Source organism: Ciconia boyciana, chromosome 3 (assembly GCF_034638445.1).
Source record: "Ciconia boyciana chromosome 3, ASM3463844v1, whole genome shotgun sequence".
Classification (NCBI taxonomy): domain Eukaryota; kingdom Metazoa; phylum Chordata; class Aves; order Ciconiiformes; family Ciconiidae; genus Ciconia; species Ciconia boyciana.
This window is the reverse complement of record NC_132936.1, coordinates 103,588,550-103,607,430: the sequence shown is the minus strand read 5'-3', so window position 1 is coordinate 103,607,430 and position 18,881 is coordinate 103,588,550. Positions and strand designations below refer to the sequence as shown.

The 18,881-nt window shown below is 41.0% G+C and overlaps 1 protein-coding gene across 2 annotated transcripts; it reads right to left on the bottom strand.

Annotated features, from left to right (window-relative positions):
- Window positions 1-7,249: 7,249 nt before the first annotated feature.
- ATF3 (activating transcription factor 3) lies at window positions 7,250-17,180 on the bottom strand. 2 transcript variants are annotated; one of them, XM_072856900.1, is made up of 4 exons: window positions 17,057-17,180; window positions 12,191-12,434; window positions 11,143-11,250; window positions 7,250-10,200 (listed from the first exon to the last, which is right to left on the bottom strand). In XM_072856900.1, the coding sequence occupies exons 2-4, from the start codon at window positions 12,428-12,430 to the stop codon at window positions 10,003-10,005; spliced, it is 546 nt and encodes a 181-aa protein (XP_072713001.1). In that variant the 5' UTR covers window positions 12,431-12,434; window positions 17,057-17,180; the 3' UTR covers window positions 7,250-10,002. The 2 variants fall into 2 exon arrangements, with proteins under 2 accessions (XP_072713001.1, XP_072713003.1); XM_072856902.1 differs by having other exon boundaries at window positions 12,191-12,351; window positions 17,057-17,174.
- Between the last annotated feature and the right edge of the window lie 1,701 nt (window positions 17,181-18,881).

Here is an 18,881-nt window from a genome sequence, read left to right as displayed (position 1 = left end):
TAATTGTCAATTATGTGATGCCTTTGTGCTCGCACAGACTTCTAGGTTTATTGTAGTCCCTCGCAAATCTTTTGGAACCCTACGTTGTGTGGATACCTGTTCATCTGAGTTTGTAACTGCGGTTTTCTTCAGTAAATAGCTCCTAAATGAGACTATCTGTGAACTTATGTGCACAGGAGTAAGAATCCTGCCTGTTTGCTGTGCATTGTGTAGACATTTTCTTAAAAGATTCTTTTCACATTATATACAGAACGTGCAAGTTACTGCACATGCAGAGAAGGACAAATGTGATATCTTATTTGGAAATACTTAGTCACACAATTAGAAGGTATTTCATCATTCATGTGTAAGATAGCAGAGTTGAACTTCTGCTTGCACTCTCAACAATGGCATTTCCTGCCTTTGAATACATATTTGTGCAATTTAATATTTGTTTTAGCTTCCTGTAGAATAGTTTCCCTTCTCTTTAAGGGAACTATTATGCTGTGTGCTATAAACCAGCTTTGGAACATTCTGTTCATTTGAGTAACGACTTCTAGAAAGATGGGAAGGGTCAGTGCACAGAGGGGCAGGAGGGTCAAAAACATTTTGAAGAAGTTCAGATAAAAGTAGCAACAGATACATGTAAAACAGAGTGCTTCTCACTGCTTTTCACTAGATGCAGAGGGGCATGGTATTATTTGAAAGGCAGGTAATTTTTTTAATTAATCTCTCCTTTCTCTTGCTATTAATTCTAAGGATTTTTTTATTCGAACCTAATATTGGTAACCCTTCAGAATTAGCACTGATAACTGGTTTCTCTAGTCACCCTTTCCTCTGTCCATGGATGGTTTTGCTGTCAGCCAGGGAATGTGGTATGGCCAAACCCAGACGTTCAAAAATCCTGTTTAAAAAAGACCCCCCATGCACAAACAAACCAACCAGAGCGTTTGTTTCTAAACATGAAATGTTTACAGTCTAATGCATTAAATTTAATTTATTTTCTCTTGGTTTGTGAACTTCTTTGTATACACAAGTATTTTCTAAGGCTTTACTTATGGTCATGAGGAACAAGGTTCTCGCCCCATCACATGTATTTCAGATCTGGGGCTTCGAGAATGCACGGTAAAACCACAGGGATTAGCTACAAATGTGGGATTTACAAGCCCTGTGTGATTCAGTTTTGATGGTTATCGTAGATTAAAACAAGAGGGGAAGTTCTCACCATGCCGGTGTCAGAGGCCTATGCTTACCCAAGCCAGGCGAGAAAGGATCCCTGTTGTAACTGCACTCCATTCAGTGGAGGTGCTATTGTATACTCGCTTTTCCCCAACTTATTTCTTTTGTTCTGACTCAACTCTTAACCAAGGAATTGTCAATGGGTTGAGAATTTTGACTGCAGTAGCTGTTTGGATAAAGGCATCCAAGGCACACATGCTTTTCTGTCACAGAAAAATGTGTCTTCTGGGTGTCCAGGAAAACTCTGACTGAGTTATTCTAGTTCTACACGTGGGTAATTCCGTATATAAAATAAATCCTTTGGAGTCAGGTAGATTTGCCAAATGCTGTCTTTTCTGCTTACATTCCAAAATAGCCTGTAGCTCTACTGTAACCCAGGTAACTTAAACTGTATTTGTTTTCTTCAGAGGATTTTTTTTCTTTTAATGTATTTTTGACTCATGGATTGTTTACACTCATGGTGTCACTATTGCTGTCAAAGGCAAAAAATGTAAAAAAACCAAAACAAACCAACCCCCCCAAAACCTAACCAAAACCAAAAAACACCCCCTGTCCCCAACCCCCCCAAACCAACTAAATATATTCCTGGGTTTGAGTGGAGTGCCATTTATTACAGTTGTTTTGGATTAATTTACTTGACTGTAAGTGGTAATCACAGAATCACAGAATCGTATAGGTTGGAAAAGACCTTTGAGATCATAGAGTCCAACCGTAAACCTAACACTACCAAGACCACCACTATACCATGTCCATAAGCACCTCATCCAAACGTTTTTGAAATATTTCCAGGGATGGCAACTCCACCACTTCCCTGGACAGCCTGTTCCAATGCTTGATAACCCTTTCAGTGAAGTAAAATTTCCTAATATCCAGTCTAAACCTCCCCTGGTGCAACTTGAGGCCATTTCCTCTTGTCCTATCACTTGTTACCTGGGAGAAGAGACCGACCCCCACCTCTCTACAACCTCCTTTCAGGTAGTTGTAGAGAGCAAGAAGGTCTCCCCTGAGCCTCCTTTTCTCCAGGCTAAACAACCCCAGTTCCCTCAGCCGCTCCTCATCAGACTTGTGCTCTAGACCCTTCACCAGCTTCGTTGCCCTTCTTTGGACATGCAATCACATGGCAATAAAATTTACCTTTCTGTTCAGTAGCTTTCTAGTGACTCGGCACAGTTTTTTGAACAAGTCTTGTGAAGATCCAAAAAGACACAGTCCTCAAAAGTAAGATATTTTATTTTTCTTAGGATGAAAGAATGGCATTGCTATAGCTTTTTATTTGAGATAAACTCTCAAAATAAGGCTATTGTTAGATTATTTTTAATACTGTACTACTTTATAATTGAGAAAAAAATTGTGACACTTTTCTTTTGATGTCACAATGCTTAGAAAGGAAGGTATCAGTTGTTATTCCTGTCTTCCAGATAGAGAAATTGAGGCATTGGGTGGTTTGTGTGTTTAAGTCACACAGCATTGCAGGGATTAAAATCTGACAATTAGATGTGTACCCATGTTATGACTCCTTAATGCCACACAAAAGCTTGGAGTGGCTGACAGACTCTAAAAGTTCCAAATGTGATTGAGGATGATGAAGACCCTGTTGTAGGGGACATGCAGGAGGTGGCACTTAGGGCAGAATAAGCCTGTCAGAGGCAAGCTGAGGGAATAGAGTAGCTAAAGGAATTGAAATAAATGAGAAATCATTCTTTAGATATATTAGTAGTAATTAGCCTGTTAGAGAGTCTAGTGCCAACTGATGATCAGGGTAGAAAGGGAACACTTGGAGAGCTGAGAAGCTGAAGAAATAGAGGTCATTCCCCAGCTAGAACTCTCTTCAGGATGGGGCAAAGGGAAGGAAACCCGCAGAGGGTCTGTCTGAAACTGAAGTGACTATGGATGGAGTTTTAGAGAAAAATCAGCACTAACCAATTGAGTTTTCACCCAAAGCTCAAAGAAAACAAAAAGAGAAAATTGTTGAAATACTAAAAATAATGTGCAACTCTCTCACTGTCACTCCAACTTAATCTTCCTTGGTATCTGAGGACTGGAGTTTGGTGAATGTGTCGCCAACCTTTACGAAAGGTTCCAGGAGGATCCAGGGAACTAAACTTCTCTGTCAGATTACAGACCTAAATGGGAATTAAAATAAAGGCACTATGAATCAGTAGGTACCTAGATAAATGCAGTCTACTTGAAGAGAGTCAGCATGGCTTTTGTAAAATGAAATTCAGGCTTACAGATACATCTGGAGTTCTTTGAAAGGGTCAACAGACATGTGGATCGGAGAGATTCAGTAGATGTAGCTTATGGACACTTCTAAAAAGATTTCCGTATCACCAAAGATTTTTTGAAGAAACTGAATAGCTATGAATAGAGAATATGCATATGCATGCATAAAGCACATGCATACAATCAAAAGCATATGCATACAATCAGATGCAATCAAATCTACCTTGATTAAAAGGTAGAAAAGAGAGTAGGAGTAAATGATGAACTCTTAGTCGGGGCAGGTCATCCAGTGGAGTTCCACAGGAACCTGTGCTGGGACCTGCACAGCTCAACATTTTCAGAAATGATCTGGTAAGAGGGTGAGTAGTGTAGCAAGAAAATTGATGATGGTAAAAAATTACTTAGGATAGTAAGGAGAAGGGCAGTTTAAGAAGATTTGCAGGAAGACTTTATATTTACAGTTTGGAAATTAAAATGGCAGATAAAATTCAATGCAAGTAAACACAAGGTAACGCATATAGGGAAAATCAATCCTGGCATCATATATGAAATGTTGGGTTTGAGTTTACCATTACTACTCAGGAGGGAGATTTTGGGGTTATGATAGATCATTGCATTGCATCAGACTTAATGCTTGGCAGTCATCAAAAATGCAAACCAAATTATGGAATTATTAGGAAAGGGACAGTGAACATTAAGATCCCACTGTATTAACCCATGGCTTGACCACACCTTGAAAACTGTGTGTAGTTATGGTGCCTTTATCTTACACCACTGGAAAAAACAGTTTTCCCAGAAAAAGTGGGTAATGGGATGTAAAATGGCTACCAAAAAAAAAGTGACTGGATAGGCTGGGACTCTTTATCTTGAAAAAGAAACAACACAAAGTATAAAATCATGTGGCATGGAGAAGACGGATAGGTGTTCACTCTTTCAATTCAGGACTGAAGGGCTGTCAAGTAGAGTTATGGGGAACAAAGTCAAAAGAAAAGGAACTGTTTTCTTCTTCTAAGTCATGATAGCCCTATGGAACCTGCCACCAAAAGTTACTGCAGATGCTGGTAGCATGGATGAGAAACTGGTCAAATACTTGAGAGAAAGATCTATGGAAGGCTACTACCTAAAGGAATCATGTCAAGCTTGTGTGACTCACAAGCTGAAAATAGAGTGTGGGAAAGCACCCAAAGGAAACGTACTTGCCCTGTTCTCATTCTTCCTTGGACAGCTGCTTTTGATCACTGCTGTAGAAAGCAAACTGGGCTGGGTGAACCTTTGGTCTGAACTGGTGGAGCCATTTAGTTGGGAATGCAGGCAGCTACTCAACAGCAGCTACGTGACATATGCTAACCTGAGGAGCTGAACGATACCCGAGCTGGCTTTAAATGAGCTACCTCAGATGCCAGTAGCAGCCTGTCCTCTGGCTGCACGGACAGTTTCTCCTCTCGGTGGCATCAATTAGCCTGTGCTGAGTTTCTTGCTGTCATCACTGGGATGTTCCCAGTACTAAGCTAGCTTATAGAAAAGTATTGCCATACTACACTACTATTTGCTGTGTGGGCATACCCACTGTCTAAGTGGGCATGGTGGTGCACCAATTATTTTGGCGGAGTCTACAAATATGAAGTTGCTGAATTCTCCAAAGCAGAAAAAAAGGATTCCAGCTTCAGCTCTCAGTTTGTTTCCATTTTCTATCTATTCATTTCACAGGTCTAATAACTTTTCTGAGTCTCAGCTCTAGTACACTTAGCTTGGGCTCTGAAAATAATTGGATTTTTTTTGTTGGTCCTTGCATCGCTGTCAGTAATAGTAAAGGTATGCAGCCAGAACTAATGCTGTATCAAGAATAGACTCCAGTGTATTCTCTTTTAACTGTGGTGGCTTTGAAGACCTAATAGCACTGAAAATTAGTAAATAACTATATTTATCACTAAAGTCAGCAGTTGTGACTCAGAGTGTCCGCTAAGGAAATGAACTTTGAGTAACAGGATTTTTTTTAAATATTGTCACTCTTTATCTTAACTACACTTTAAAAAGGAATGATGTCAATTATAGAAATGAAAATATTATATTTGTGTCATTACAAACTAATGCAGAATGTTACTAAGTACTTATGTAAATTAATATTATCGCACACTTTAATCATGTGATTCTCGGGGTCTCCAGCTGGGGGCACTGGGCAAACACAGAAACATGGCAATGGCCAGCATGAATGAGGCTTGTACCTAATCCAGTATTCTGCTGAAGGGAAAAAAAACCCTAAACAACCAAGAAAAATGGATGTGAGATGCAGTTGTCATTCTGGATTTAGGAATTTTTTAAGATGAAGTAGATTTCGTTTTCAAAACTGTTTTGCTACTAACAAACAATTGTACTGTTTAATTTTCATTACCCATAAATCATCCAGTTTCTTTTGCAAAACTAAGAGTCAGTGACTTTAAAACCATCTCCTTAACTTCAAATTCTAATGGGCCCAGGTAGAAAAGTTATTGTAAATTTAAATTTGTTACCATTCAGTTTCATTAAACGTTTCCAGCCTAGCATAAATCATTGGTTCTACCTACCTTCAATATTGCTATTTATTCATTTACATCAAGGGAAGAGCTAGAAAAAAGCAGAAGATGCTCCTTATTCATGTATAGTGTAAAGCCCAGCATGCTTTAAGGTCTGCATGGGCCTGTACAGCCACAGATTTAGCACCTAAAACAAGACCTAAGAAGAAGAAATGACATATTTTGTTCAAGGAATATCAATTATGCTATTAGGAATATGTCACAGAGACCAATGGGGTGGTTTTGTGGTTTCAGCTCATATCACTTTTAAAGAAAATATAAAATACTAGTTCAGGAATTCATAGCCCTAATTTTGTTGATAAGGTTTTCTAAAACAGGCCAGGCAGATGATTTATAAATTTACCAAATTAAAAGTGAATCTGGTATTCAAAAGTATAATTTGATAGCAGCTATAGGAGAATGCATGAAAGGGTGAATATACATATTGGGACTGCACATCTGTAAATGGATGTACCAATAAGGAAAGTAAGCATTCAGTGTTGCCAGGCTCATAGTAGCCTAGATCTTTCTTCCAGCTGATATTTTTAACTAGATTTTGCAATAGCGCAATGGATTTCCTGGTCCCTGGAGCTCCTGGCCTTCTATCTGACCTCTGTATTACAAGTTATGACTGCTTGCAAAGGATTGAAGCCAAAAGTTTTTGTCCACATCACCGGCTGTCAAAACACAGGGACTTCTGTCTGGGTGTAGATACTTAATTTTGGAAAGGCAGGATAGAACATTTTGTTCATCTTTCCTCATGCTTCTCCACACACACACCCGCACACACACACATGCACACACACCAACACAGACACACAGAGAAACAAACCAAAGCCCCAGTCATGCTATACTTCTTTAGTATCTTCCATGTAACCATAGAAAGCAATCTATAAATATTAAAGCTTCACAGCAGCAAAAGCATTAAACCCATTAGGTAATCAGAAAGCTGAAATAACTATCAGCTGGTCGGTTGCAAGGTTAGGAAAGGTTCAGGAGTTCTAATTTCCAGTCCTTTAATCTAAGCCCTAGGCCACAAATAAGAAATTAGCCTGGAATTCATGATCAGCCTTGAAATAACAAAACTTTGTTTATACCTTGACAAGCAGTGAACAGTACCAATTTCACTTTATAAGACGCTTATTGTTGCAAACCTATAAAATGTGCTTGCTTTTTAATATCTCAGTGCTGTTTTAAGAGAATGAAGTTGCTCCTGGACCTTGAAACTTAGAATGAATTAAATGACACATGAATAAATATATATTAATTCTTTTTTATTAAAGTATCAAAACAAACTTGAATAGAAAACAAACCGCTTTTAATGCATTTTAAAGGTTCTCCTGAATAAAGTATACTTTTAGAAAACTCATGCAACATACTGCTCCTGTCTAGCTGTTTAAACATTTTTTTCCTGGGCATAGTCAAATGAACTTGAGTACCATCACTTCTAGAGTAGCGTGCAGGAGCACGCATGCACACACACACATACAAGCAGTAGAAAGCAGCTATAACCGCACATATAAAGAAATAAAAATAGATTATCTTCTGACAATAGTAGTGGTACCATATTAACGTTTGGCATGCTAAGTAAATAACATCAAGCAACAAAAGCATGACGCCTGCGTCACCAGTGATACGGTTAAAAGCAACCATACAAATTCCCTAAGGGAGACACATGAATTCTGTCATTATATTCTAGTCTCTGTGGTAACACTTTATAACAGTATAGGAGGCAAACAGTTTTGTCTGCTGGTATTTGATGCGCAAAAGGCAAAGCCAAGGTGTACGATACTGGGATGATGCCTCGGTTTTGTATTTCCACATTACAGAAGTCAAATACCAACGAACATAGTTTGACAAGTTTATTGTAACACACTTCATGTATATCCATTCTCTGATAAACAGCTGGCCCAATTCCCCATGGAACTTGCCTTCTAAGCCAGGGAAGTTGGAGCAGAGGCTCCAAACTCTGCCTACAGGGCATGAATAAAACTCTCATTGAAGTCAATGGAAGCTCCTTCCAACATACAGAAAGACAATGGATTCTCAGGACAGAATCAGACCTTGTATGCCATCTTTGTAATACATTCACTTTTCAGATACATGAAGTACATATCTTTAAAACATGATATAGGACATTACAATATATCCAGATCTTAGGAAAATGTACTAAGAAGTTCTGTTGCAGAATATAACGATCATATAAGGATCAGGTATGATATCTGATAGACTCATCTGGGACTTGTAGGGTAAGAAGCTTATGGCTGAGGTATCTTTAATTTTAGGCTTTAGAACAAAAACACAATTTTGACACTGCATAACTGGTGTAAAATATTATGTACTATAAGCTTCTTTCTTATGGTCTGCTTCACTTAAATTGTGACATTGAGCAGCTAGACACCACTGATGGAGGTAAAGAATTTTGGAAGGTATAATCTCTGTACCCAGTTGTTCAAGATACTCAGTGCCTCATCTGTGGAAAAGATGAAGGATAAGTGTTTGCAATAGTGGTGTCTCAAATACAACTGGTGAAGTTTAGGAATATATAATATTAAACACCAAGAGAAAAAAAGTAAAAAAACAGCGCAACACTTGTGTTTTCAGTTTTATCTTGCTCGCAGTATTTATTAACTTTACTCATTACGATATTAGTGATAAATAAGGATAATATTTTCTTTTACAAAAAATTGTAAGGATATATTTTATAGGATTAAACAATCTGAGAATTTCACAGAAACATCAGAATTTAAACACTCATAGCTCCAACTGTTTTGTCCAGCAGCTCTTCTACCAGTTCAAAAACATCTACGGTTAGTATGTAATAAAAAATAAAAACAATTATTCACTACATCAAAACTCTTGTCTCCTTTAGATTCCAAGTAACACTTTTGATTGACTGTAGTTGCCACCCAAATGTAAAATAAAAGTAGCTGCAATCATAATTTTTCCCTCTGAATCACCTGGCAAAAGGAAGTAATCCTAACCAGGATGGAAAAAGCTCTGTCAAGCTCTTATGCTTATAAGAGCTGTCTGCATAAGCAGACCCACTGAAGTCCATGGAACCTCTTCTGTGAGTGAGGGTTAATAGCATGAATTAAGGCTTTTAGGATTAGATCCTAGATGAAATTTTTTTTGTTTTTAAACTTTTCATGATTCATGAGCCTGGGGGTCGGTCCTGTAGTTCTTTTCTCAGGCAAAACCTGTATCAATATCCCTCCATAGTTAGTTTCCTCTTTCCAGTGGGTCCAATTCACCGAGTCACCAAGTGGTGGTACAAGCTGCTCTTCAGCAATTCAAGGAAAAATTGTAGTCCCCAAAGGATGGTAGGTGGGGTTCCAGCTCATAAAATACAAACTTAGCTACATGGACATTTTGCAAGAAACATTTCTTTGTCACACCTACTAGGCTTTTCAAATTCAGTCTCTGAGATGAGTCATTGAAAAAACCCACACAAGTGTTGTGAAAAAAATGACAAAGCTTAGATGGAACTAAAGGCTTTTTGTGTGTTTGTGTATGTGTGTTAGGTTAGAATGCAACATTACGTATCAGTACATTCTGCCAGAAACCATCCTCCTGGAAGCTTCAAAACTTTAAAAATACTCTCAGTCTGCTTTCCCTACCAGCAACAAGGAAAAGTAGTGTCCATCCAGCACAGCTGTCTGTACCATGTGCATCATCGGAAGTCATAGTGTTCTAGCACAAACGTCGTGAGTGCAGATACTGTATACTAGCAGAGAGCTAAAACTTCTGAAGCTGTTGTCTGTAGCTCCTAGGAACAGCAAGTATGACAGGTGCAAAACCTATATTTGAGGCAGAAGACTCTTCAATTTGAGACCAGATCTTCCAAGGGGAAGAATCGCTATCAAGCCAAAATGATTCTTTCCACTTAAGAAAGCAATCTGCCCTTCCTAAAGGCTCTTGACTAATAGAATCCTACACATTATGTCAGATCCTCCATGGATTCTGGTAGTTGTTAAAAACACTATAAATATTTCCATCTTTGCCATATCATTTAACCTTGTAATGTGCCTTCTTTGATCTGTTGAATAAAAAGATTCCTTTCATCTTCAGGTGTCCTTCCGTTTTGTGCCCGAACTATACAAGTGGGCCTGTGAAGATTTAGCATGTATATCAAATGCTGCTTCTCATTCTTTAGCTCTTCGATCTGGGCTTTTAATTCTGCATTGATAGTTTCCAGCTTTTCTGATTCCTAGTCACAAAGAACAGACACAACTATTAGACTGAGTAGTTCAAATAGTTAATTGCAATGTTTATCTAATAGTTGCAGTCTTTTATTGGTGGGAAAGCATATGGCTAGCAGAGAAAGAAATCACATGTTTTTAGTGTCCTGTAATGACGAAACTATACATCCCCCAGTCAATAACAGTCTAAAAACCAGATTGACAGTTACCTTCTTTGGCCTTTAGAGAAGTGTCACGGAAGTTGAAAAGCCAAATTCAGACTTGTATTCACTTACAATGACAGGTATCCAAAGCATTATTGCTATCTTCTGCAAAATTATTCTGAACTTTTTGGGTCAAAAATTGACCCAAAATTATCTACGCTTCTTATTACCTCCCTGGAACATCATGTCACGTATCTGTAAACCCATGTCAAGCTAACAAAGTAAGGACATAGCTTTTTTCTTTCCCCCACCCCTGGATATAAGAACAAAGACAGGCCTGATGCTGCTGTAATATAGTTTTATATCATGGCAGAGCAGGTGAAGACGCTACTGGGGTCTTAGGACAGAGACTTCAGGGCTATGCTACTATGCCACTCATTTCATAAAGAAGTCAGAGATTACTTGTTGGTGCTTGTAGGCTCTTGGTCTCCACAATGGATATTATATGAAAGGAGATTTTACTTCTTTTTGGGTTCAATGTACACATTCATATTATCCCCATAGACAAGATTGGTCACTGAAACAGTAATCTCTTTTCACTCCTACCGTGCTTTCACTTTTTTCCAGTTTTAACCAGGTTTGATTTAATATATAGCATGTTCATTTTTTTTATAACTAATGTTTTGATGGGTTTACAGAGTTTTGGGTGACATCTTTCTGTATTTCGTACTATGACAGTGCCCCTGTGCTGTCTGTTCAGATCCTGGCAGGATGACAGATTACGAACAATTCAAGCCAGTCACTTACTTTCTGCAAACATTCTGTTTTTTCCTTCTTTTTGTTTCGACACTTTGCAGCAGCAATTTTGTTCCTTTCCCTTCTTCGCTTTTTTCTTTCATCCTCTTCAGGAGAAAACTTTCCCATAAAAACAGATACACACAATCTGTAAGATGTCATAAATACTCGACCTGTATTTTGATAACTTCTGCATTTTTAAAAGCAACATGGATAGCGTCAGTGCTCACATCATGAGTTACATAAGGATGCAATTCTGACCTTGCTTGCCATACAGTAAAAAGGTAGTAACTCCATTAGAATTGTCAATAAAAACCTGACTGGAGTTTGGATGGATGTAATCCATGTGATGGCTCATTTAAATCAATGGTACTCAAAAAACTTGCCAAGCATCTCCCCAGGCTGACTCCCACACTTCTCTCTCTTCTCCACTTCCCAAGGAGGAAAAGGAGCAAGGGGCACAGGAAGCAGAGCAGAAGATGTGGCATGAATGAGGCATTGAGAGTGCAGCAAACTAAAGGCAGCGCCGAAAAGGGGATATTAACACACTCCTTCAAGCTTTGTTTTGTTTCCTGTGGAGGTGTAGCTACCAAGGTGTAGCTACTTCCCTAGCTTAAGCTATTTCTCCACTTTACAAGAGAAATGTTTTTCACCAAGACTATTATCTTATAGTAAAAACCTAGTGTGGACATAGCACGGCTGTGTCTACCTCAGTGTAGCCCACGTGGGTCCTACTGCACTGTCTTCACTGAAGTAAAGCTGCAGTGATTTATTCCAAGTTCAGCCACAAGTAGGCAGGGAAACCAGATTAGCGCTTCCTCTAATCTCTCTAAAACATAGTCTTTAGTCCATAATCAAAAACAAAATACCCAACTATAGGCCTCAATGGAAATGAGAAATACCAGAGGGTTTCCCAGAAGCACTTAACAGAAAGCCAAACAGCAGGCTTAAAAGGATAAAGTATGGTGGAGAGGGTTGTCTGATATAATTACTGGCCTTGTGGTGAAATTTTGTTAGAGAATTAATCATTCACACTGAAATGCTGTTTAAAAAGTCATACCTCTGTTTTCATGATTGATGTTTCAATTGGCCTTTCAGAAACTGTCACCGTGTCCAATGTAGAAGACATCCTGTGGGACTGACGCTTATTCTGAATGGCAAACCTCAGTTCCTCTTTCACCAGTGGGGTTAAATTTGTGAAATCATCAAACCCCAGTGACCCTGCAGGGGACAAAGTGGGAACAATTGCGGAGGCGCTGACTTCTAATGCAGAAACCTGGCCTGAGTGTTGGACCATCATTTTGCTGAAAGGTAAAAAAAGATAATAGTCTTTCAACAACTTTAGAAAGGCAAATAATATCTCCTAGAGGTATATTTTATAATGTGAAATAATACCGTATTTCTTGCATTGCTTCAGTCCCCATTCCCCATCTACCCCAATCTCTCATAGAGCCAAGCAGTTAAGAATTTGGTCACTGGTAAAAACTTCTACTTTAGGTTAACATCAAGTTGGTATTTAAAAATAATAATAGTATTAGCGCATCACACAATATCTAGATCTTTCTGAAACGTAATATGGAAAAAAAATTGTGTATATGTATGTATACTTTGAAGTTTTAAACTGGTAATGTGTGGCAAATGAGAACCGAGTGAATAGGAAGAGAAGTTGAACGAGGAACAAAAAAATCAGAAAGTGAAAAATATTATTATTATTTAAAGCACAGAAGGAGTTTAAGAGTATCTCCATCCTCAGAGCTATACCACCACAAAATTCCAGCTTCAAATGGACAGAGCGTACCTTGATCTCAACTACATTTAGGCAAAGCTCAAAGAGTTCTACTAGGAGCTGAAGTCTGCTAACCAAGACAGAATCTGTCACCAAATTATCATGCTCAATTTTACACAGAGTTGTAGATCTGGCTATAAACTCCTGAAAAACAGTTCACAATAAGAGCCAGCACAAAGGTAAAAGTCTATACACACTCTGGGGCTTCAAAGCACAGGCTGAGTTGGAGGGATTGAGTCATGAAAAACGTGAAGCCGTTTGTTTCATTCCTTTGCTCTTGTAAAATCTGAAACTGTCCTCATGTGCCCTCAACAAGAGGTTTGAAATTCTTAAATATTTATGGTCTGATGTCCTGCTGATATAAAACAGTGTGACTGAAGACACTTCAGGGGAATTATGCAAATGGACACCCATAGAGGAACCTCATTTCTAGTAGTTTTCCTAAGAAAATGAACCTACCCAACAGTGCTCTCTACTTTCCTCTTTTTAGTCATTCTTATTAATTTTTAGCCAGTTTTGGAGGCAGAGAGGCCCCCTACGTGCTTTGTGAAAATTGGTGACCCCACTGAGGGAGAAAGAGGCAAAACTCAGCAGTCAGCCATCCTAACATGGTGGGCAACCTAGCTAGCCGATGCCCACAGCTCTGCACGACACAAACCATCCCTCGCTCAGAAGAGGTGAGATGAGAGGTCTGGAAGAAAGCTGAGCATTTTTGTGGGTGGCCCAAGGGACAAAAGGTGCAAATCCATAGGAAAACAGATTGTATTACTTCCCTTATTCATAAAGAGACTTGTGTTAAATTGGATTTACCATGTTGGTTTTCCAGCTTTCTTTGGTATGTAGGTTTTGGGGTTTTTTTAACAGCTGTACGGGTAACTACAGTATGTGTTATCTACTCTTGATTAGAACTGTAATAATTATAGCAAAGTCAATTGTAATTAACTTAGTGCAGGTAAGCAAATAGTTGCCTCGGGTTAGCAGTGTGGGTAAGTTAAATTTCCACATGATCAACCCAGAATTGCATAGTTCCCCATACGCTACTTCTGTAACCCAGCAAGAAATGTTTGGGGTCACATGCCTTGACAAGAAGATAGATTTTGCTCAGAGATATCTAAAAATACACTGTAAGTCCACACTGGTGTAAATGAGAGTAAATCTGGTTCATTGCTAAGTGAGGTAAATATAAAAATGTGAGGACAGCAAATTGCCAGTTGGTAGAAAATGCCATGTCCAGCTGCAGAGACTTCCTCACTTCTTCCTTACCCAGCCACCACAGAAGAGCTGAAGATTTCTGAGAGTCTGGGGGTGAAATCAAAAGGACTTTTTCTGTTGACCTCAATGGGGCCAGGATTTCACCCATAGTTATTAAAGATGAGGAAATTATTTGGAACAATTTGTTATTCAGAAAGACCTTGGGAAATTTATGTAATTCTCTTCAGAAAGCCCCTGCTCATGAGTCACATTTTTTAAAGTACTGATACGGTTTAATCCTATAATCTCAGAAAGCTAGCAGTTACTCTTTTCCAACAAGTCAGAAACAGCTCTATAATTTCCAGCTAAAGTCCTCTCAGCATTATTTATCACTTATCAACATTCAACTCATTTAAACAGGCTAATTCCAGATGACACCGAACCCCTCATTGCTAGCAGAAATTTTAGCTATTTTCACTGAAAGTCTCCTTGGATCCCAGTGATGGCTTCATTCAACAAAGTTAATTCTGTATAATTCAATCAAACCAGGAGTCTTAAATTAACAGTAAAACCGTTTCTCCAGCCTACAAAATAATTAATTGGGCTAATCATTTTCCAGCACTGGTGGTTTATTCAATTATTGTTCAGTTTAGGTGCACTTTTAATTAAGGTCAGCAACAGCACCAGAGGAAACCAAGAATGTTCATGTTTTAGTAACGTGTCTGAGAAATTGTGTTAATTGTGGATTTTTACTACTTAGTGCTAAGTGTGCCACAAGCACCAACAAAACCCTACTATAATGTCCTCAGGTACTCTCCTCCATCTGTCATTAGTGTAAAAAAAAAAAAAAAAGGAATGGGAGGGTGCCCACAGGGAGGGGAAGCACAGAGGGAGAAGTGTCCTTGACTATAGAAACTTGCTGCTCTCCTGCCTGAACAGCTCACTGACCTTCCAGACATCCTGAAAGGCATCTCTATTTATTCAGACTTTAGGGAAGGGAGGGCCTACCAGGGGGCTGAGGCTTGTGTAAGGATTTCTGCCGTGAGCCGAGTCCCATTTTGCAGAGTTGTTAGCTTTCCTGGGGCTCTTTCTTGGGGCAGGGCTTCTGGACAGTGCCTAGGACGGTAGGGTTCCAGTCTACCACTGAGATCATTAGGAGCCACAGTGAAACAAATAACAAAAATAATCAGCCTTATGTCAAATGTACTCAGTAAGCTGAATAGATTCCCTTTGCATAGCAACAAGGTAGATGTTTTCCAATTTCTGAGGAACAAATCTGTTTTTAGGAATGTTTTTACAGGAATGTTTTACAAAATCTAATGAAAATTAGATTTTGCCACTGAAAAAAATGCAACAGGTTGCCCTTCCTTTTTCCCCAGTTTTTGTACAAATCGTACCTCTGTCTCTAAGCCATCAAGTGCACTATCTCATTTTCTCTGGGTTTGTAAAGGCCAGGGAAACAGTAGGAATAAGAATATTAAGTGTGATTACATCTGTGCCTTTCTGATACCATCTCTGTTTACTTTGTTGGACCATGCACATGGATCTCAGCTCCAGGCTGGTTTGAGTTCTTCTGAAGTTACTGACATTGAAGGTGCTGAACATTTCACAGAGCTGCACTGGAAAGGCACAGCTTGTTCCCAGTGTGGCTTAATGCTTCGTTACTTTATCCTTAGTTTTGGAATTCTCCAGGGAGAACAGCTTTTCTATTAATGGTACCCTCCTGATTCAGGTAGTTTCAAACAACTTTATTCATTTGTTCTCCCCCTACTTTTTGTTTGCTCTTTTGCTGATGATTCTTTCCATCTACAGTGAACTTTTACATCTCATCTGACAATATTTTAATTTCAGGACATACTTCCTGAGTGTGCATTTCTATTATTTAAGGCTATTCCTGTTTAATATTAATATTAAAAAGGCCTACTTTCAGTCTTTTCTTTTTTGCTTAGCTGCAGATGGCCGACTGTGCCTCTTGGTTTTATTTCTTCATATGAATTCCTTTTCCTCTGGTGCTGATGCAATAAACCCCGATAACCATTGAGGTTAATCTTAAACAGCATTAAGAGCAATTACAGTTCACAACCTCTGTGCACGCTGGTTGACCTGAAGCTTTCTGACATCCCACATCGTTCCCGAACCATTTTCTGCTGCCTTCCAGCTACTCCAATGCTGTTACTAGGAGGAAAATTGATTTCCAACAGGAAACTCGTTCTCTGAACCAAGTTTGCTGTTGTGTCACGGCTGACTTGATTAGGCAACAGTTTAGCAACCGATCTTCTTCATGTCAAGACACGGGGACAGAGAGAAAAGTGGATGTCCCCGGCTCACACCGAGAGTTCCCACTCGTTTCGTGTATATGTAATAGAGACACATATACACGGCGCTGGGGGGTTGCTGACGGCCTGGCCAGTCTCGCTACAGCTCCTCAGCCCCTGCCCCTGCGGAACCTCCGGGGTGGCGGTGCCGCCGCCGGCTGCCCCCGCCGCCCGGCCGCGCTCCGGCATCCCCCGGTCCCGGGGCCGGCGCCGTCCCTCCGCCGAGCCGCCACCGCGCGGTGCCGAGCGGCGCTGCCGGCCCGGGGAAAGCCGGGGCTCGGCGGGCTCCCTCCCGGCGCTCACATCTGGCGGCAGCCAGGGTTCCCCCAGATGTGAGGGGGTTCCCTGGGCAGGGGGTTCCCCCAGATGTGAGCGCCGGGAGGGAGCCACCGCCCGCGGGCGGGCGTGGGGCTCCGGCGGGGGCTCGGCGGGGCCGGGGGCTTTGCCGGGGCTCACGGGAGGCGGCGGCACCGCCGCACCCGACTTCGCTCCGGCGGCGAAACTTTTCCTCGCCGCCGAACCCCCCCTACCCGGCGCGCATCTCTCCGTGGCGGGACAACCTCCCACGGAGCTCAGAGCCCCCGGACCCGCCGGCACGGAGAGTCCCGGCGTCTCTCCTCCCGCTTCCACCTACCTTCCTCCCGCTGCTGCTGCTGCTGCTGCTGTTTTCCCGGCCGGAGGGACAGGGCTCCGCAGCCACCCCGCAGCGTTGCCGTTCCCTCTCCTCCGGGAGAGCAGCTCTCGCCGCTCCCCGCTCCTCTGCCTCTCGCCTCGGTTGCATCACCCCCCTTATATAGCCGAGCGGGCTGCGCTGGTATTTACTCTGGCGGCGAGTCCCGGGCTGATGTCATGCTATTAATAGCCTCCCCGAAAGAGAGGGAGGAGGGAAACGGAGCCCGTGGCGGTGATGCAAGGCTTCCCCGCCGGCACGGCTCGGCACGGCGCGGCACGGCGCGATCCGCGCCGTGCCGCGCCGTGCCGAGCCCTGCCGGCCGGCATCGCAGCTCCCCCACGCAGGAGCATCCATCGGCACCCGGACAGACCCCGTCCTCTCCCTTTTCCCTTCCCCCAACCCTCTTTTTAAAAAAAAAAAAAATTAAGGCTCCGAGGGGTTTCATTCTCCGGGCCGTTTTGCTGCTGAGAATAAATCAAAGTCCCTCTCACGATAAAAAAATGTAAGTGGAGATGGTGTAGTTTTCGAAAGGACTGAAAAATATAATCGTATTCTACAGGAAAGAATTGCTTGACGACTCCCCCCCCCGCCCGCCTTCTCACCCCCACCCCGCCCCCCATGCTGCTTTAGATGACAGCTAAAAGTTCATTTTTCATGAAGAGGAAGGCTTCAGTTTTTACTCTGAGGAGGAAAGACCCGTTTAATGAAATGATAGAAAGCTAAAAATAATGCTTTTTTGGTTTTTGATTTGTTTTTTAAAAAAACCCCTTTTCTTAAAACACAATAGCACATGATTTCCCTTATGATTTCAGGGAAAATCAAGGAGTCCCTATAGGAGAGAGGGAAATATGGTGGTGGCTGTGGTGAAGGGGTTTTTGTTTAGTTCTTTTTTTGTTTCTGTAGCTTCCTGGTTTGCTTCGAACAGCCCCCAAAGTGCTAGAAAATAAGATGTGTCAACAAAGCATTTACCCAGGAGAGACGCAGAATGCTTACAGAGATACACAGTGTTATCCAGTTTGATAATATTCCGTATATAATACATACAAACTTGTCATTAAGACGGTCTTCAAGTCTCTGTACTAAGCATGGAAAGATTTCAAGCTTGCAGATGTTCTAACTAAACCAATATACTCATTCGTACAGAAAATGTATACCTTCATATATAAAATGTATGCCCTGATCAAGCGCTCCAACTGGTTAATTAATTTCATAATGTTCAATGTGGCTGTATTTTGATAATAGGTAATATGTCTCAAGTGGTATATTCTGGGATGTATTAATTGCTTGGAGCATTTTATCAAGGATATCGATTTCTAATACTAGTTTGAAAGTCCCTCTGTGTGTCCCCTCTGTGTGCGTGTGGCTGCCTGGGTGTATATGTATATACATAAATGCCCACATTGGCCACACAGGCAGGAGTAGTAAGCTTTATAAACGTCCCAGTGCTAGCATGCTCAACTTTGCAAACTTGACGCTCCTATTCTACATTTAATTGTCTGCTTTTGGAAAGAAAAACCCAATAATCTGGTGGGGAAGGGAAGGAGTCTGGCGTAGCGCTGTTGGCTTTCCTCCTCTGGAAGGTGCAGTTGCTCCCTGTTCTCCTCAAACAATGAAGTGCACTTTGCAGAGGGCAGGAGGGAGCTCCTCTGACCTACCTGGCAGCTCTCCGTTTACAGCTCGTGCAAGCTGCAGGCTTTTCTTGCTGTAGGCTCACACACTCACCTATAGATAAATCATTCTCAGCTCTTTCAAAACATGTTTATTGCCTTATCTTTATTAATCTAGG